The following is a 21953-nucleotide window of genomic DNA, read 5'->3' as shown; positions in this document are numbered from 1 at the left end:
TCACAGCAGCAAACCTTTTGTGTTCTTGGTTCCCAAGAAAATTACCACTGAAATGAGAATTATCATCAATCTCAAGATCATACCTCCTCCAAAATTCCAGATGGAATCTCCGATTCGCAGTAAACGGATGTTGCTACGAGTTCCATGTGCTCTCCCTCGGGATCTTCATTGTATCATGTTTTTTAACCAGAATAACAGCACCAGTGATCAGCTATGCCCATCAACATCCAACCCTTACCCTGCCGATTTGCACGATCATATGGTGGATGTCCCTCCTTGGTTCCCTTACCAACCACCTTCCACACACTGACATCATGTCATGACAGGCATTGCTCTCACACCTCGCCCGCCAGAACATCACCTGTTCACAGACACCTCAGACCCGGATTGGGGAGCCCATCTAGCAGACCTACAGACAGGGCCTATGGATGGAATCAGAACGGACATCCCACATCAACTGCATAGAGATGAGGGAGATATTTTACTCAATCCAGCACTGGAAGAATCTCCTCACCAACTCCTCCGTTCTTATTGCGGAGTTGTGACAGTTGTGGCCTACATACAGAAGCAGGGCAAAACCAAGTCCACCCCTCTGATGCTGGAGACCTCACTTTTACTCAACTTGGCCGACTCATTACCTTGACGGATGGCAGCGAGAGATATCCCAGGGAACTTCCTCACGGAGAGACAGCCTGTCAAAACACGGAGGGATCATATTCACAGAATGGCCACTCCGTCCAGACATATTCTCCCGGATCAAGTTGACATAGGACATCCTGCATGTAGGTCTTTTTGCAAATTGTCTCAACCACTGACTTCCAGTCTGCGTCAGTCCTGTTCCGAATCCAAAGGCCTTACAGACCGATGCTCTGTCCATGGATTGGACTGACCTCTTTGCATACGCCTTCCCTAAATGGTCGCTTCTCAACAGGGGGATTTCAGACCATTGGGACACAGACATTATACCATCCCTGCACTGTGACCCTCGATGGACCATCCTGAACAATTTCTCTGCCCCATCAGAGCTCTCAATTCTATCTCACAGCTATTGTCTTGGTGGAACAGGACTCCTTTAGTGAGCATTCCCCGTCGCTTAGCTTTGATAGCTTCACGCAACTGTCTCAGTAGGTCAGCATAACATCTTCCATTGATAGTCTGGCCTTTTTCAAGATAGTCAATCAGCAGAATACCCTTGGAATCCCAAAAGACTGAAGCCATCACCTTTCCAGCAGAAGGAACCGACTTGGCTTTTTGGGGGGCTGGTGATTCCAGATGCTTCCACTGTTTAGACTTCGAAGTTTCTTTTGGTTTCTGGATGAAAGTGATGAATCCAGGTCTCATCCATGCTACAAATCGGGCCAAAAAATCATCAGGATCTGCTTCAAAACGGCATAAATTGTCATGGGACGTCAGGAATCTGACACATTTCTGATCCGCTGTCAAGAGCTTTGGCACGCATCTTGCAGAAACTTTTGTCATTCCCAGCTCGTTGGTGATAATGTGCTCAACCCTCTCATGAGAGATGCCCACAACACTGGCATATATGTCAGGGATTCAAACCTACACTGCCAGAGTGAGGCACACTCCGGCAGTGTGTGTTCGAAACACGGATGGGACTCAACCCCAAAAAGTACGAGAATCTGTACTTTACTGAGAAGGTGTTATCCCGAAATTAACATTTGTTACATTTGACTGTTTTCTAAATGGCTAGTGTGTAAGGTGAGAAGTGGGACACAGGATGCTTCCGTTCCATGGCCAGTGTGTAAGGTGAGGAGTGGGACACAGGACCCTTCCGTTCCATGGCCAGGGTGTAAGGTGTGAAGTGGGACACAGGATCCTTCCATTCCATGGGCAGTGTTTTAGGTGAGACGTGGGACACAGGACCCTTCCGTTCCATGGCCAGTGTGTAAGGTGAGGAGTGGGACACAGGACCCTTCCGTTCCATGGCCAGTGTGTAAGGTGTGAAGTGGGACACAGGACCCTTCCGTTCCATGGCCAGTGTGTAAGGTGAGATGTGGGACACAGGACCCTTCCGTTCCATGGCCAGTGTGTAAGGTGAGGAGTGGGACACAGGATCCTTCCGTTCCATGGGCAGTGTTTTAGGTGAGAAGTGGGACACAGGACCCTTCTGTTCCATGACCAGTGTGTTAGGTGAGGAGTGGGACACAGGACCCTTCTGTTCCATGGCCAGTGTGTAAGATGAGGATTGGAACACAGGACCCTTCCCTTCCATGGCTAGTGTGTAAGTTGAGGAGTGGGACACAGGACCCTTCCGTTCCATGGCCAGTGTGTAAGGTGAGGAGTGGGACACAGGATCCTTCGGTTCCATGGCCAGTGTGTAAGGTGAGGAGTGGGACACAGGACCCTTCTGTTCCATGGTGAGTGTTTTAGGTGAGGAGTTGGACACAGGACCCTTCCGTTTCATGGCCAGTGTGTAAGGTGAGACGTGGGACACAGGATGCTTCCGTTCCATGGCCAGTGTGTAAGGTGAGGAGTGGGACACAGGACCCTTCCGTTCCATGGCCAGTGTGTAAGGTGAGGAGTGGGACACAGGACCCTTCCGTTCCATGGCCAGTGTGTAAGGTGAGGAGTGGGACACAGGATCCTTCGGTTCCATGGCCAGTGTGTAAGGTGAGGAGTGGGACACAGGACCCTTCTGTTCCATGGTGAGTGTTTTAGGTGAGGAGTTGGACACAGGACCCTTCCGTTTCATGGCCAGTGTGTAAGGTGAGACGTGGGACACAGGATGCTTCCGTTCCATGGCCAGTGTGTAAGGTGAGGAGTGGGACACAGGACCCTTCCGTTCCATGGCCAGTGTGTAAGGTGAGGAGTGGGACACAGGATCCTTCTGTTCCATGGCCAGTGTGTAAGGTGTGAAGTGGGACACAGGACCCTTCCGTTCCATGGCCAGTGTTTTAGGTGAGGAGTGGGACACAGGACCCTTCCTTTCCATGGCTAGTGTGTAAGATGAGGAGTGGAACACAGGACCCTTCTGTTCCATGTCCAGTGTGTAAGGTGAGGAGTGGGACACAGGACCCTTCCGTTCCTTGTCCAGTGTGTAAAGTGAGGAGTGGGACACAGGATCCTTCGGTTCCATGGCCAGTGTGTAAGGTGAGGAGTTGGACACAGGACCCTTCTGTTCCATGGCGAGTGTTTTAGGTGAGGAGTGGGACACAGGACCCTTCCGTTTCATGGCCAGTGTCTAAGGTGAGAAGTGGGACACAGGATGCTTCCGTTCCATAGCCAGTGTGTAAGGTGAGGAGTGGGACACAGGACCCTTCCGTTCCATGGCCAGTGTGTAAGGTGAGGAGTGGGACACAGGATCCTTCCGTTCCATGGGCAGTGTTTTAGGTGAGAAGTGGGACACAGGACCCTTCTGTTCCATGACCAGTGTGTTAGGTGAGGAGTGGGACACAGGATCCTTCCGTTCCATGGCCAGTGTGTAAGGTGAGGAGTGGGACACAGGACCCTTCCGTTCCATGGCCAGTGTGTAAGGTGAGGAGTGGGACACAGGACCCTTCTGTTCCATGGCCAGTGTGTAAGATGAGGATTGGAACACAGGACCCTTCCGTTCCATGGCTAGTGTGTAAGTTGAGGAGTGGGACACAGGACCCTTCCGTTCCATGGCCAGTGTGTAAGGTGAGGAGTGGGACACAGGATCCTTCTGTTCCATGGCCAGTGTGTAAGGTGAGGAGTGGGACACAGGACCCTTCTGTTCCATGGCGAGTGTTTTAGGTGAGGAGTTGGACACAGGACCCTTCCGTTTCATGGCCAGTGTGTAAGGTGAGACGTGGGACACAGGATGCTTCCGTTCCATGGCCAGTGTGTAAGGTGAGGAGTGGGACACAGGACCCTTCCGTTCCATGGCCAGTGTGTAAGGTGAGGAGTGGGACACAGGATCCTTCTGTTCCATGGCCAGTGTGTAAGGTGTGAAGTGGGACACAGGACCCTTCCGTTCCATGGCCAGTGTTTTAGGTGAGGAGTGGGACACAGGACCCTTCCTTTCCATTGCTAGTGTGTAAGATGAGGAGTGGAACACAGGACCCTTCTGTTCCATGTCCAGTGTGTAAGGTGAGGAGTGGGACACAGGACCCTTCCGTTCCTTGTCCAGTGTGTAAAGTGAGGAGTGGGACACAGGATCCTTCGGTTCCATGGCCAGTGTGTAAGGTGAGGAGTTGGACACAGGACCCTTCTGTTCCATGGCGAGTGTTTTAGGTGAGGAGTTGGACACAGGACCCTTCCGTTTCATGGCCAGTGTGTAAGGTGAGACGTGGGACACAGGATGCTTCCGTTCCATGGCCAGTGTGTAAGGTGAGGAGTGGGACACAGGACCCTTCCGTTCCATGGCCAGTGTGTAAGGTGAGGAGTGGGACACAGGATCCTTCTGTTCCATGGCCAGTGTGTAAGGTGTGAAGTGGGACACAGGACCCTTCCGTTCCATGGCCAGTGTTTTAGGTGAGGAGTGGGACACAGGACCCTTCCTTTCCATTGCTAGTGTGTAAGATGAGGAGTGGAACACAGGACCCTTCTGTTCCATGTCCAGTGTGTAAGGTGAGGAGTGGGACACAGGACCCTTCCGTTCCTTGTCCAGTGTGTAAAGTGAGGAGTGGGACACAGGATCCTTCGGTTCCATGGCCAGTGTGTAAGGTGAGGAGTTGGACACAGGACCCTTCTGTTCCATGGCGAGTGTTTTAGGTGAGGAGTGGGACACAGGACCCTTCCGTTTCATGGCCAGTGTCTAAGGTGAGAAGTGGAACACAGGACCCTTCCCTTCCATGGCTAGTGTGTAAGTTGAGGAGTGGGACACAGGACCCTTCCGTTCCATGGCCAGTGTGTAAGGTGAGGAGTGGGACACAGGATCCTTCTGTTCCATGGCCAGTGTGTAAGGTGAGGAGTTGGACACAGGACCCTTCTGTTCCATGGCGAGTGTTTTAGGTGAGGAGTTGGACACAGGACCCTTCCGTTTCATGGCCAGTGTGTAAGGTGAGACGTGGGACACAGGATGCTTCCGTTCCATGGCCAGTGTGTAAGGTGAGGAGTGGGACACAGGACCCTTCCGTTCCATGGCCAGTGTGTAAGGTGAGGAGTGGGACACAGGATCCTTCTGTTCCATGGCCAGTGTGTAAGGTGTGAAGTGGGACACAGGACCCTTCCGTTCCATGGCCAGTGTTTTAGGTGAGGAGTGGGACACAGGACCCTTCCTTTCCATTGCTAGTGTGTAAGATGAGGAGTGGAACACAGGACCCTTCTGTTCCATGTCCAGTGTGTAAGGTGAGGAGTGGGACACAGGACCCTTCCGTTCCTTGTCCAGTGTGTAAAGTGAGGAGTGGGACACAGGATCCTTCGGTTCCATGGCCAGTGTGTAAAGTGAGGAGTTGGACACAGGACCCTTCTGTTCCATGGCGAGTGTTTTAGGTGAGGAGTGGGACACAGGACCCTTCCGTTTCATGGCCAGTGTCTAAGGTGAGAAGTGGGACACAGGACCCTTCTGTTCCATGGCCAGTGTGTAAGATGAGGATTGGAACACAGGACCCTTCCCTTCCATGGCTAGTGTGTAAGTTGAGGAGTGGGACACAGGACCCTTCCGTTCCATGGCCAGTGTGTAAGGTGAGGAGTGGGACACAGGATCCTTCGGTTCCATGGCCAGTGTGTAAGGTGAGGAGTGGGACACAGGACCCTTCTGTTCCATGGCGAGTGTTTTAGGTGAGGAGTTGGACACAGGACCCTTCCGTTTCATGGCCAGTGTGTAAGGTGAGACGTGGGACACAGGATGCTTCCGTTCCATGGCCAGTGTGTAAGGTGAGGAGTGGGACACAGGACCCTTCCGTTCCATGGCCAGTGTGTAAGGTGAGGAGTGGGACACAGGATCCTTCTGTTCCATGGCCAGTGTGTAAGGTGTGAAGTGGGACACAGGACCCTTCCGTTCCATGGCCAGTGTTTTAGGTGAGGAGTGGGACACAGGACCCTTCCTTTCCATTGCTAGTGTGTAAGATGAGGAGTGGAACACAGGACCCTTCTGTTCCATGTCCAGTGTGTAAGGTGAGGAGTGGGACACAGGACCCTTCCGTTCCTTGTCCAGTGTGTAAAGTGAGGAGTGGGACACAGGATCCTTCGGTTCCATGGCCAGTGTGTAAGGTGAGGAGTTGGACACAGGACCCTTCTGTTCCATGGCGAGTGTTTTAGGTGAGGAGTGGGACACAGGACCCTTCCGTTTCATGGCCAGTGTCTAAGGTGAGAAGTGGGACACAGGATGCTTCCGTTCCATAGCCAGTGTGTAAGGTGAGGAGTGGGACACAGGACCCTTCCGTTCCATGGCCAGTGTGTAAGGTGAGGAGTGGGACACAGGATCCTTCCGTTCCATGGGCAGTGTTTTAGGTGAGAAGTGGGACACAGGACCCTTCTGTTCCATGACCAGTGTGTTAGGTGAGGAGTGGGACACAGGATCCTTCCGTTCCATGGCCAATGTGTAAGGTGAGGAGTGGGACACAGGACCCTTCCGTTCCATGGCCAGTGTTTTAGGTGAGAAGTGGGACACAGGACCCTTCCGTTCCATGGACAGTGTTTTAGGTGAGGTGTGGGACACAGGATCCTTCCGTTCCATGGTCAGTGTGTTTGGAGACGAGTGGGACACAGGACCCTTCCGTTCCATGCCCAGAGTGTAAGGTGAAGAGTGGGACACAGGACCCTTCCCTTCCATGGCTAGTGTGTAAGATGAGGAGTGGGACACAGGACCCTTCCGTTCCATGGCCAGTGTGTAAGGTGAGGAGTGGGACACAGGACCCTTCTGTTCCATGGCCAGTGTGTAAGGTGAGGAGTGGGACACAGGACCCTTCTGTTCCATGGCCAGTGTGTAAGGTGAGGAGTGGGACACAGGACCCTTCCGTTCCATGGCTAGTGTGTAAGGTGAGGAGTGGGACACAGGACCCTTCCGTTCCATGGGCAGTGTGTAAGGTGAGGAGTGGGACACAGGACCCTTCCGTTCCATGGGCAGTGACCACCACACCCTTATTCCAAGGAAGGGATCCCTGGTGGACTGTGACAGTGCAGTGGCATTGTATACTGGTATGTTGGACTTGGAAGACACATTGGAGTGGCGTGTTGACATGTTCTGTTGTGTCAAACTCATGGGGACCTGTAAAAAGCTCTTTGAGTTTTCCAGCTTTGAGACAATAAACAAAATGAATTTCCAAAAAAACAAACATCATGTTATGAGAGATGATTACATGTAATCTAGTCATCTTGGTTTTCATTCTACTTTTCAGTGCTGATAACCATATTGTAGCAAATAATTAAACAGGTATTTTAGAAGGTCTTATTGTTTTGTTATAGATATTTTCACAGAGAATTGAAGAGCTACTACAATGGGAGCAAACTCTTATCCATATTTTGCCCAAGTTCCACTTCTGCTCTGCTGAGACTGAAGGAGCATATCTCTCTACACTTGTTTGTGAGCCAGCCACCAGAGGGAGACTATGGTCTGTTTGCCAACATGTAAGTGAAACTCTCTAATACAACCGATCTCACACCTTCAGCATCTGCTCAGTTCATCTCTCCAGAAAGCCATTTGAGCTTAAAGGGGCACTGATCTAAAGCAATTCCCCGGGACTGGTTGTTGCCTTTGTTATTGTCTTTTCCCGTGAGTACCTGGATGGTAAAACAGAAACCTAGACTAGTTCGCGAACTGTGCTGCGCAATTCGTAAGGGCATTTGTTGCTTTTATTGATAGTATAAGGGCGTATGGTCACAATGATCAACAAAATGAAATACAGATAAGTCGCTTGCTTGGTGATTTTTCATTTTTCATTGACACTATTTTGACTTGCAACACAAAGTAAATATTTCTCCTGACCATTGCTTATTTTATCGTGTTTATATTTTTACAGTAAAAAATTGTACAATTTTCACTTAGAAAATTTATTAAACGCCTGAATATTCAGTTATTTTACAAATTGACTGAAAAATATGCCCATCTGTATTATCATTCCAAACATTTTAAGTTTAATATCATCACCAAGAGACTGAAAATGTTACGATGAAAAGTAAATTTCTATGTTGTTTGGCTTCTAATCCTACATAACAATCTCTTGTGATGTTTTTAGGCCCTTTTGATTTTACGCATTTTATAAATTGTCTGAATGAATCACATTTTACAAATTGACGGTAATATATACACGCTTACAAAGGAAAAGACTTGTGAAAACAACGTCTATCTTGCATCGAAGAATTTCCCAACCAAGACGTAGAGGAACAAGAATGAATCGGTTCAATGCTACAGCAAATGAAGGAAAACAAAATACAAATATCATAATTACAACCTACCAAATTTATGTGTCTAATTTTAGGCAGCGTCCTTGTTCGAGGAAGGTACCCGTCAATATCAGAGGAACAATATCCCACAAGTCTGCAGCTGTACAAAGAAACTTATTCGATGTCACGTGTCTCTGTAACAATCAAATATTTTTAAATTTATATGTATCGTTTCGGGATATTATAACCCGTGTCCATTTCTCAACTGATCACTTAGATTGTTTCAGGTGTTTCACTTAGGTGTCAAGTCTCAAAGGTTAGATAACAATGAACAATCAATTAACGTATTATCGGTTAACAAAGTTAAACAAAGTATGTTGTTTTTACATCGGCACTATACACCATGATATGAGTGTATTCCCTTTGTTTTAGTAAACCTAGACATGTAAACACTCACTTTTGACATATCCACTGTGCAAGATAACAGTGATCAATCAACATATTTTCTGTTAATCCTTTGATGACTAGGAACGATCCATTGATTTACAAAAAAAGTAAATCCACTGATCATTCATCTCTTGCTGGGCTGCCACATGTTTATTACATAACACACATTTCACCTCACTTCAAACCTTGATTTAGATTGAATAATTACCCCAGACACAATATATGCCAAATGGGGACCTTTGTCAGGTAATCTAAGTGGTGCTACCACTAATTATCCCCCGCCACAAAGTGGAAGGGAGATATAGCAATGGGTGCCGTCCGTCCATCCGTCCGTCACATTTCGTTTCCGGAGCAGATGTTGAAAACCGTTTCATATTTCTTCACCAAACTTGGCACATAGATAGGTCCAGTAGTGAACTGGTTCCTTTTGATAGTTTGGGATTTAAAAAAAAAAAAAAAATTTTGAGTTTCCATGGCAACGACTTTGATTTAGACTGAAAATGGCGGGAGTCCTGGTTTCCGGAGCAGATCTTGAAAACCGTACCATATTTCTTCATTAAACTTCGCACATAAATAGGTCTAGTGGTGAGCTGGTGCCTTTTGATAGTTTGGGATTTCAAAAAAATTATTTTTTTAGTTTCCATGGCAGCGACTTTGATTTAGACTTAAAATGGCGGTAGTCCTCTTTTCCGGTGAAGATCTTGAAAACCGTACCATATTTCTTCATCAAACTTCGCACATAGATAGGTCTAGTGGTGAACTGGTGCCTTTTGATAGTTTGGGATTTTTAAAAAAAATTCTTTTTTGAGTTTCCATGGCAACAACTTTGATTTAGACTAAAAATGGCGGTAGTCCTCGTTTTCGGAGCAGATCTTGAAAACCGTACTATATTTCTTCACCAAACTTGGCACATAATGTCATCTCACAGTATTGAATACATTTCCTTTCTTGTTGGTAAGTTCTGCATTGCTTGAGTGTATGTTCCTCCAAAAGTGTCATGGACACAGTTATTGCATTCACTCACTAACTTCATGCAGAAACACAACTCATTACAAATACAACAGTGTAAACTGTATAAACATTATATATTCTTGTCAACCATACTCTGTACTTCACTTGCTTGATAACGGTGTCAGAACCTACACCGAAATCATCGCTCCTAATTGTAATAAAGAAGTTGTTCGTCCATATGTCGCATCCTTACTCATTACAAATATAGTTACATATTCTATCATAAACTGCAGATGGAAAAACAACACCAGTAATAACTTTTTTTAGTGCTGCAATTTGGCCATTTACAAAAAGGCCCAGTGAACATAGTTCACAGGAGCTAATGCATTGCATACAACCCGACATGTCATATTGGCGGGGGATGTGAGTATTTCATGCTTGATGTACCTGTAATAAATTCATTAACTGAGCATCAAGTGAATGATGACAAATACACAAGTGTAGGGTTATACCAGAAAACGTGGATGACAACAAGGGAGTAGTAATCGTATTATGGACGCAATACGAAATCCGAAAATGCTTTCACTGCATGGACATCCGATGAGCTCCTCTGTTCTTTTTTTGTCTGTTTGTTTGCTGAAGAAATTGATTAACATGCGCCCTTTGTCGAAATCTTTATAGATCACGGTTAACCAATCAGTGTTCAAAAATGAGTAAAACAAATATTGCCTCCAAGTTTATTTAGCTGTCCCTGCAGACAGTAGCCCAGTCTCTTGTCACGCTCAGTTGCGTTGCGTATCATCTGGGTACTCACGGGGGAAAAAACAATAACAAAGGCAACAACCAGTCCCATGAATTGCTTTAGATCAGTGCCCCTTTAAGACACCCTGTAAATATTTTGTGTTCACATTCTGCAATATTGACAGTAGTGGATGACCTCGCCTAGGTGAACCCACCAAGCTGACTGTCGTTCATTTCCCGATGAACGTCAGTATGTCACATGATTACGTTGTCAATTGATCGGGGACATACAGAACTACTTTACGGGAATTCCTCAATCATTCCTTTGCGCATCATGGAATTTGCTTCATCAGCTGATGAACGTCACCAAATACAACTTCAATCCTTAATTGAGCATATGTTTTCCCAAACTGAAAGTGATGTCATTCCAGCATAAGTTGCATATTACTTTGTCAGTAATGTAGCTACAGGAATTTCACTTTCTGTTTCCAAATTGAACAGACTTGTATTCTTGACACTTGATCAAGTTGGCTTTGCTCACTCCGTCTTGGAGAGGAAGATCCTCTCCTCTCTGCCCTGGTGCTATTTAACAATCAACTGCGCCACATCATGCATTATCACTCATTGAAACAGAAGTCACACATAATCACAACTGGAAGTGATGCCACAGACGTAAAGTGATGTCATGTGACTGGAAGTGACATCATGAAGATGCCAAATATCACAGTGTATACAGTTGAAGTATAAAGGTTTCGTGTATTTTTTAAACGTTTCTATGTATTATTATCATAATTACTGTCAGCTATCCTGTATAATTCCAAAAATGCTGCCTCTATTACATCAGGAATTAATCCCTCCTGCCTTCCCCAAATATCTGCATCTAGTGCATACCCTAGCCCTCGTAATACCACTTAAACAGTTAACAGTTGCTCACAATGCATAAGGTATTAGCCCTAGTAAACCCACTTGCATACACTAGCAGTACCACAATGCATAAGGCATAAGCTCTAGTAAACCCACTTGTATACACTAGCAGTACCACAATGCATAAGGCATTAGCCCAAGTAATACCACTTGTATACACTAACAGTACCACAATGCATAAGGCATAAGCCCTAGTAAAACCACTTGTATACACCAACAGTACCACAATGCATAAGGCATTAGCCCTAGTAATACCACTTGTATACACCAACAGTACCACAGTGCATAAGGCATTAGCCCTAGTAATACCACTTGTATAAACTAACAGTACCCCAATGCATAAGGCATTAGTCTTAGTAATACCACTTGTATACACTAACAGTGCCACAATGCATAAGGCATAAGCCCTAGTAAACCCACTTGTATACACTAGCAGTACCACAATGCATAAGGCATTAGCCCAAGTAATACCACTTGTATACACTAACAGTACCACAATGCATAAGGCATAAGCCCTAGTAAAACCACTTGTATACACCAACAGTACCACAATGCATAAGGCATTAGCCCTAGTAATACCACTTGTATACACCAACAGTACCACAGTGCATAAGGCATTAGCCCTAGTAATACCACTTGTATAAACTAACAGTACCCCAATGCATAAGGCATTAGTCTTAGTAATACCACTTGTATACACTAACAGTGCCACAATGCATAAGGCATTAGCCCAAGTAATACCACTTGTATACACTAACAGTACCACAATGCATAAGGCATTAGCCCTAGTAATACCACTTGTATACACTAACAGTACCCCAATGCATAAGGCATTAGCCCTCGTAATACCTGGTAATAATGCATAAGGCATTAGCCCTAGTAGTATAGGTAATGATGGTTCTGCCGCAACCCCACTGGAGCTGGATTTATATACCTATACTGATACTACAGGGGGAATTTTTTATGCAAAAATGACGATACGATTCAATGATAGTCATGAGATTAAACTAAATTGTAACGAAAATATTCTCAATTATTTTTACTAATACGTATACCATTATTTCTAACGAAGTGATATTCAACATTTTTACTAAGTTCTTTGTTCATTTTACTAGGAGACCAGACTATATACTCTTCTTGGTAATTGGTAAAAACAATTGATGACTGTATTTGGTTGGTTTTACATCACTGATATGATATATACCTTGTAGTAATTCTCTCCATTTTATAATTTTGTTCTTGAGCATAAATTCCATTATTATATATTTACGTAAGCATTCTTCTAAATGTGATCTAATGATAGTAAGCAATCTATTTTTAATCTCTAACCAGTTCTTTGGTTTTGGCACGGAATAATTGACGCGCTTGTTGCCTCCCCTGTTCTATGAACTTTTTTTTTCGTCTTCCCTTATACCACTGGTCTTACGAGAATTTGATCGAATCTCCTGCTTCATTGCATTGTATTTGGTGAGTTCGGACAGCACTAAACGAAACTCCTCCTCGGATATCTTACAATCGGCCATTGCTGTTGAAATATGATCCTCAACGCTGTTCAACTTTGCTTCGGCGAGTATCCTTATATTATCGTGTTTTAATGCTTTCTATTGCAACTTACGAGAAATGAATTTTATCACTATTCCTGCCAGTCCTGAGACTCCGTCGGCTATTTCCATGCCAAGTACGATAGGCGCGGCGATTATAGTTGATAATAAACCAACACCTGCTACACCGAGTCCCATGCCAGCCGCTACAAGCGCGGTGTCAACTCCGTCAAGAGCATTCATGGCTCTGCGATACTTTTTATACAATCCAAGTTTAAACTCCCTCTCCTTCTCTATTCGATGTTTTATGTCGCTTATTTGATGTAATCGAAATCCATCAACAGTATCCATCTTTTCAAATGCCTCATCGAGCGCCGGATATAAACTCATAGTATATATTACGGTCATATAATAGTCTTTAATTGGTCTTACTTAAATGTTTTGAGAGCATACATCAACCTTACCAAATTAATATTATACGGCATGAATATCTTAGTAAGAGAAATACTACCACTTTTAATAATTTGGCCCCCCTCAAGGGTTGCAAAGGGTGATGCTCCAATATGAATAATACTGCAACGTTGACGTTGGTGTTTCTTTAGCCATTTAATCGATAGACCTGGTAATATTTCGAAGGCATCTTCCGGTGCATCTCCGAACAAAACTTCAATAATAAGCGTAGAAATATTAGGTATTGCACTCAAGTTCAGTTTAATATCATTGAATTCAGTAACAAAATTTAATCTAACATTTTTTACGGCCGAACGACTATATAATATATGACCTGGGTTTTCTGGTAGGGGGGTGACTAACACACTTTTTCGTTTTGATGGGATATAAGCCGCGAGTATGATCCCACTATTTATTATCTTAGTTAAATTATGTGCCTTACCCATCATCACATACGGTGGGGTAATGACGATATTCAGTAGCCACTCGATGTTTGCTTCGACCATAGTCCATTTATTATCACCGTTGAGAATAATATTGTACATAGTGTTTTTATGGAGTCTACTAACGTCGACATCACTTAAATCTTCTAGATAACCTGTGAATGTAACTTCTTTCCGCTTGTATACATTATCTTGTAAGTGTAAAGCGTATAACTTGCCATCGGTACGGGGTTTACCGAATCCTTCTGTGTCTCCGAGATTGGAAAGCGCAATTGTATTACATTGTCTGACCGTGCCAGGGCCTGATGAATCAACCATTATTTATGATATGGAGTGTTACACTTAAGTATCCTATAAGTACAGGTTGTTGTTTTACATCTAATACAGAAATTTTGAGGTCTGAAATAATACCCCGCTTTAATTTTTTATATTGTAATGATGAGAAAGAGTCCGTTCTACCGCTATTATATTTTTCATCTTTGACTGGAATAGATCTGAGTAGAGTTGAAAGACTTTCTAGTTGAATATTATCCGTCGTGCTTATTTGATCAAGATGGATGCACAACTCTTTATAGGGAACTAAATCGGGTAATTTATCTCCATGCCGTGTTTGGTTGGGTTGTATAAATTTTTGTTTAGGAAATCCAAGTGTTTCTTCTAAGTTCTTGAAAAAAGCTATTGTCTTTTCTCCAGGGTCTAATTTCACCATCCCATTCGACTCATTTTGTGTGAGACTAACTCTTTTAGGCTTAAAAATTTCATCACTGAGTGAGCATACGCTGTAATACGCATCAGGTATAGTAATGGGTTCGCCAATGCCTGATAATACAAACATATTATTTCTTCTCACAGCATTTATATTGGTCCACCGCGGGTAATACGTTACATCGCATAGGGCGACTTCAAGTTGACCATCCGAGTTATCGATAGTATGAAGCAGTTCAATAGACTGACCATTTGTTATTCATATTATTATTAATCAGTCGATTTTAGTAAGTGCCTCTGGTGCTGAGTTTTTCGTTAAATTCCCTGATATCTTTGGAAAGTACAGGGTCACGGCAACTAGCGATTAAATGGTGCACGATTGGTTTCACAATCCGATGCAATTTTGGCAAAATCAGTTAAACTTTGCCATATGGTGTGCCACAACAGGATATGGTGTATCTCTTTATGCTCCCGGATTTGAACTAAATACGTCTGTTTTATCATTTCACGTGTACTATCATATTAGACGTATACTTAAAGAAATTAGTGCTCCATTACAGCAGGATCGAGCATGGAATGCATCAAATAATCTGTACAAAAGGGGGGCATTCGAACGTATTTGTCAGGAATTTAATATTTCTACGAGTAAGGATTGGCGTCTGAGTGGAGTTAACCATGGTCTAGGTATTCCGTACGCTGGTGCACACTCTGTTAAAGAAGTCGCGATGATTTACTGAAAAGAGGTCGGCTTCTTCCAAACTTTGCTCTATCGAGTAATGAGTGGAGAGACGATCGTATGAACTTTAAGGGTGGTGTTGCTTTCACCGTCCAAATGAATTTCTTAATGATAAAACGGAAAATAATTTTACTGACCCAGGAGTTGTAAGAGTTAATGAATCAATAAGAACTTATGTATGAGCAATTCTTGGTGTACAATCGCAAACATGAACGTCCATTATTGGTTCTGGGACTGCGCTCGATGCGCAAAAACAGTTTGTCGCAAACATGGAGGATGCCATTAATTCACCAGTTGACATACCATCTTCTATAAAGCGTTTTCAAGATGTATTACAGTACGCTCAATCCAAGGTAGACTTCGTTTATGCGCCGGGACTATACATGTCCTCGAGTAATATGGAACTTAAGATTGGTCAAGTGATAGGCTATAATAATAAAATTGTTATTGCTACCGATCAACAAAAACCAGGTATAAATTCAGATATTAACACCCAAGTAATAACCCAAACAAACAGGCGAAACGGGAATAGTCAAGCCACACTTATCTACTAACGCTCAACCATCTACGAACGCACAACCACAAGTACCACCGCATATTGTAGCTAAAAATCAACAACATATCGATGAAAAAACAGCGCTTGTAGTAGGTGGAGTCGCGGCTGGTTTACTCATGATTTGGTTAAATAGTCTTTAATGAATAAGTACAACAGCCCTGCAATTGCTACAATCAGTGCCCACGAGTTTTGACTAAGCCAAGTGGTGGTCTTAGCTAATAAATTCAAGAGCCAGGAAATTATACTCTTTATTATACCGGGAAGTGCAGACGCGGCTTTCTCAGCGAGCTTTCCCAGTGCTGAACCTAATGCTTTTAAATGCTTTTTTATCCACTCTTTTATACCATCCGACCTAGGCGGTGCACCACCTCCTGTACCACCACTGGTTAACGTGAGAGTCAAAGTTGATATAATAAATCCCAATGCGGTTAAAATACTGGCAATGGTAATTCCCTGTTTTCTGAACAATGTTTTAATTTTTTCGGCCAGTGTAGTGTCATCGTTGAGGACTTGATCGATAGTTTCTCGAATTCAACTGATTTGTGAACGAAGTGCCTTTCTATTACTTGAAGCAGCTTCAAGGCAGGCCCATCTTTCGTCTTCTAAGTTACGCAATCTTTCTGCAACGCGGCGTCTACTGAATTCATCGCCCGCCTGTTCAAGTTTTGTCTTTTCATAAGCTATATGCTTGTCAATTTCGGATAGCTTAGCTATATTATTGATGAGTTCTCCCCGCACTGTTTGCATTGCCTTGTCAAGACCTCGTAATTCCCTAATACTAAACTCCGAATATGGTGCCTGTAACGTGGAACTATGGTAGTAGGTATCCAAGATTTCTCTGAGTCCATTCGAGGCCACCTTCGAGCTTCTTCCAAATTATCTATGTTACCGAGGTCAGTACGCAGAGTCCGAAGAACCTTAGTATTCTTCACGGAAAGTTTTTCTCGTCGTGAGTATTCCACAAAACCTAATTCATCACGAACAGTGCTGATACCGTGTTTAGCGGCTATCGCAGGCAAGGCCAGGGGCTTACGAGTACGAGAATTCTTAAGATCAATATCCGGAGCGCCACGCAGTTGCAATATTCCTTTACTATCTAATTCAAACTTTGAATAGTCACGACCAATAGTACTAACATCTTTAAAGGTATCGTAATAATCATTGACGGTTGATTGTAAAAGTTCATCGTTAAGATTCATACCAGCAAAGCTGGTTTCATCAGTACCCTCTTCGATTGTACTAGGGTTATCAAAATCATCTAGATTAAAATCATCCATTTTTATATTAAACATAAGGTTACATAATTTCAATATAACAATGTCTTCGCAATACGGACGCAAGTTAAACCCACAACATAGACTTAGAGATCCATTAGGGGTCAAAGCAATTCGTCAGTCTGTAACTATAACTAATAACCCTAGTACCATCGATCAGAATCAAACGCTTCTGGTTCGCTTTCCTAATCTCGGCGCACACGATGTGTTAGTTCCAGGAACTGTTCGACTAGCATTTACGATTAATTTGACTTCTGCCGACATTAACAGGGAGCCCGTACAGAACATAGGTCGTGCTATCGTTAAGAAAATCGCGATTAAAATTAGCGGTTATGAAGTTTTGAGTATCGATGATAGCGATGTATACTATTGTTACATGGATCTCTGGAGAACGGATAAAGAGCGGGAAAACTTACAGTACCAAGGTATTTGTAATCGGAACACATTGAGACTGCGTGTGGGTGCTGAAAATGGTGATAATACCGTCGAAAAAGATCTCACTGTTGCCGGCGCATTAGGTAACCGATTCTATATTCCGCTAGACTTTGAATTACTAGATTCCCACATGCCCTTTTATCAAGCATCCCTAGGTGGTAGGTTAGAATACGAACTCACTTTTAATGACCATGGCAGAGTAATCAGAGCTGCTGAAGATGCCAGCTATTCCATTGACAATATCTCGCTGGAGTATGATATGATAACAGATCCCTAATTAGCCAGACAAATGTGTAACCAGTATACCGGAAGTTTAGCCATTTTGTACGATCGTGTGCTTCGACATCGAAAGATCACGAGAAACAAAAAAGATACGACGTGGAATATCAATCTAAACGTCCCCACAAGGTTGTTGAAGGGTATTTTAATGTTGTTCGAGGACCCCTCCGATGCATTTAAAAGAAATACTAAGAAGTTCTACAATCCCAAGATTACAAAAGTAGAATTGACTTTCGAGGGCGTTCCTAATCAACTATATAGTCAAGGAATGCTAGCGTATCACTAGTGGGATGAGATTTAAAAACTTCCTTCTATAAAACAAAGCCCCGAAGTTAATGCGATCGTGAAAGATCTGTCTCTCGGGGGCGTATCGATGGGTGAATACCTCACCACGAAGCATGCGCTATGGCTCGACATGCAAACAACGGACGATGACCAACTACACGGCAGTGGGAGGAGAATAGAAAATGCTAGCGAGGGTGTCACTATACAGATAACGAAGCTCCAGGAAACAGCTGGTAAATTAAACATATATTTGTATGTGGTTGTGGATGCGCAACTTAATATACAGAATGGACGATTCGTGCAAGCAATCTATTAATAATCTTTTACCTATAGAACCGCACTGCGCTATCATATGCGGGAAAACGGGCTGTTGAAAAACAGCTTTTATTCTAGATATTTTACAATCGGGACGTTTTCGATCATATTATTATTCTGTGCCCGACTATAAGCGTTAAAAAAACATACTTATCGAGAGATTGGGTAATGAATGACGACGGGGTACACAGAGTTGATCCGGGCGATTGTTTACGAGACTGTTTACGAGTATGTCACGAAAAATACAAAGGAGAATTAACAATGCGTGTCGGTCTGACGTTGATTAATGAACAATTTGCATACTCATATATGCAAGGGACCGACGTATGGTTCTCAGTAGGAAGTGACAACTTGGAGACGATGGCTTGTGGTATATACAGTTCTACTTTATACATGTTGATATATACATACAAAAGACACTATGTGCCTGGTCAGCACATAGTGGTAGTGGTTGTTGTCTAGGTGCCCCGGAGCACCCAGCCTAACCCTAGCTAGGCTAAGGGTAAGACCTTTCTTTTTTCTTTTCTCCTCTCTCAATCTCTGTGGACCAAGGCTTATATAGCCAAGGTCACCTGACATTTAGTAAGTAATAAATATAAATGTTAACAGTAAATCATCAGTGACATACTTGCACATCCTGTTCAGGATGGCAGACGGTCGATGTACACAAAAATGGGGATTAACAAATAGGATTAGCATCTAATAAATAACAGCAATTAAGTGTTTCAAGGCATATAGATGTCATGGCTCCAGGGTAATGAGCCTTTGCAATCAAATGTTCTTCAGACAATGGATGTCGTAAATCAGTCGCTATGACAGAATCAACCCTTTTTATAATAGACGACTGCAGCACGAGTAAAGAACTCACCAAAAAGAAAGATATGCTTTTGTATTCAGCATTCTCCGGACGGCATACTCAACATAGCGTTTGGGTACCTACTCAAAAATACAACTCTGTCCTGAAAGATCTCAGAGAGCAGACCAAATGGGTAGCCCTGTTTCATTGCAAAGACCGAGATTCATTTGAGGAATGTTTACGAGAAAATGATGTTATTTATACCAAGCTCGAACGAGACAAAGTCAGAAAACTGTTAGCTTCAACAAAGCACTGTACTCTACTACTCGTATTAAAAACCGATCAACCAGCTGCTTATGCAATTGCTTAGCAAAATATGACCAAGTCTTAGCAAAATGTGCCAAAATTATAGCAAAAAAGATAGCAAAATGTGGCAAAATTATAGCAAAATTGTAGGAAATTGTGGCAAAATTATAGCAAAATGTGGCAAAATTATAGCAAATATAGCAAAATTATAGCAAATATAGCAAAATTATAGTAAAAATACGATAAATTGAACATTAGCGGTTAATATGACATAATGTGGTTTGAAATCCTCATTCTTTCGCAACAGTTTATTATTACGGGATGTATTGGATATGTCATATTATATTATGTTAGGCTTAAATATCTCCTTAGGTATTACATTATGGAATGCGACGAACTCATCGAACAAATGCTCAAAGAATCTGATCAACATGCAGAAGTAGTTACAGATAAATCTTTAGATAAACATAGAGAAAGACTCTCGGCTTTGGTAGCCAGTGGAAAATGTTCCCAATATTTGGGGGAAAATTATACCATTGAAAAAATTGATAACATGACCGACAAAGAAATTAAAAAACTGTACGCGCGTTACGAGTCTAGACTGGGAGCTACCATGACTAAAACGATAGGGTCGGCTATATTACAACAATGCACAGTCGTAGCTAGTACGTTTCTCCCTATCCCGACAGAACATCGCATGTATCTCTCGAGAAAGACCCATTCATCGAACACACTATAAGCTCAGTGAGCTGTGAGTTTTATCATAGATACGGAATGTTCTTAGCTCCACTCACCACAGCTTTAATAACGGCTAGGTATTGTCAATTTAAACATACGTGCCCACTTAATAATAATGGAGACTCAACAAGTGACACCACAAAAGATTGTGAACAAGGAAATAAAAACCCCGATTGCACAACAGATAGGAAATGAGAAAATACCACAAACACAGATTGTGAATGCGGAAATACCAAAAGCCAGAGTGACGCGGAAAACCCCCCCAAAAATCTCGGCAGGTAGGATGGGTGGACTGGCCCGGAAAGCAAAACTAATGAATACATGTAATTCAAATATTGATCCGATTAAAATTTGGGCACTAGTAGGAGTTGTTGCTAGAGCGGCTGTATAGTTGTTTTATAAGACCGGAGAAGAGAAAACATCACCCCCGATGTCACAACAAGTTCAATTAGAGGGTAGCCCTCATATAATGCTATAAGAAGCATGACTACTCCAGTTACAGATGGTAAAATATTGGTAAACGCAACTTATCATTCAGCGGTGGTCGGCGGCTTGGCCATTGGCTATGCCCGTATGGCTAAAATGATTACTAAAGCCACACCTCCCAAGCTAGATTTTAATGGTGATGATATCGGTATGGCCATTCTCGATATTGGATTGGCTATGGCTACAAAAGATATGCTCATCAAACAAGGGCTTATCCCGGAAGATATAATGGGAAAGTTCCTAGAATATCTACAAAATGAAGAGAGAATAATCAGGGAAAATTTATCGTGTAAGAAACCCATGTGTATGACGAGGGATAATTGGAGGGCCTATAAGAAGTCAACGAGTTGTCATGTTTGTATTAAACCCCTGAATGGGGATTCCGTAAGAGATCATTGCCACGTCACTGGTAATTATCGGGGAGCCGCGCATAACGAGTGTAACTTAAAAACTAAATTACTACCCCTTAACAGAATCTAAAATAAAAGATGCCGATTATGAACAAGCTCTGACGGTGTGGGATAAATTAGGTTGTAAGAATTTAGGTGATTATCACGATCTGTACTTAAAAACTGATGTACTGTTACTCGCCAATATATTTGAGATATTTAGAAAGACATGTTTAAAACAATACGGCTTGGACCTGGCATGGTACTATTCCAGTCCTGGACTATCATGGGATGCATTGTTGAAGAAGACCGGCGTAGAACTAAAACTACTCTCAGATTATGATATGCACTTGTTTATTGAGAAAGGATTAAGAGGGGGTATATCGATGGCAGCGAAACGGTATTCTAAGGCTAATAATAAATTAGTGGAAGGATATGATCCGAGTAAACCCGACACACACATATTATATCTTGACGCCAACAGTTTGTATGGATGGGCTATGAGTCCACCTTTACCCACGGGTGGTTTTGAGTGGGTCGATGATATCAATGCGAATAATATCCATAATATCAATGCGAATAAAGAGTACATACTAGAAGTTTACTTGGAATATCCAAATTCGTTACACAAAGACCATAACAGTTATCCGCTAGCTCCCGAAAGATTAATGGTGAATAAAGATTGGATGTCGGAATATCAACACTCCTTGATGGGTAATACTAGGTTAGATAACGTAGAAAAACTCGTGCCAAATTTGATGGATAAGACAAAATATATAGTTCACTACAGAAATCTCCAGTTATATCTATCGTTAGGTATGAAACTTAAGAAAATACACAGAGTTCTAAAGTTTGATCAAAGTCCTTGGATGGAGCCCTATATAAGGTTGAACACAGATTTAAGAAAGA

General features: G+C 43.1%; 1 protein-coding gene across 1 annotated transcript in view; it reads left to right on the top strand.

Annotated features, from left to right (window-relative positions):
- The window catches only part of LOC139455688 (adenosine deaminase domain-containing protein 1-like), a 149783-nt gene that overhangs the window by 97120 nt on the left and 30710 nt on the right, over positions 1–21953 (top strand). The window contains exon 8 of the mRNA XM_071237238.1: positions 7330–7491. Within this exon, the coding sequence (XP_071093339.1) occupies positions 7330–7491 (162 nt within the window). The remainder of the gene's footprint in view (positions 1–7329; positions 7492–21953) is intronic.

Source organism: Haliotis cracherodii, unplaced genomic scaffold (genome assembly GCF_022045235.1).
Source record: "Haliotis cracherodii isolate W230 unplaced genomic scaffold, xgHalCrac1.p SCAF_11, whole genome shotgun sequence".
NCBI lineage: Eukaryota > Metazoa > Mollusca > Gastropoda > Lepetellida > Haliotidae > Haliotis > Haliotis cracherodii.
The sequence above is the reverse complement of the archived record's forward strand: the minus strand, read 5'-3'. Positions and strand labels throughout refer to the sequence as shown.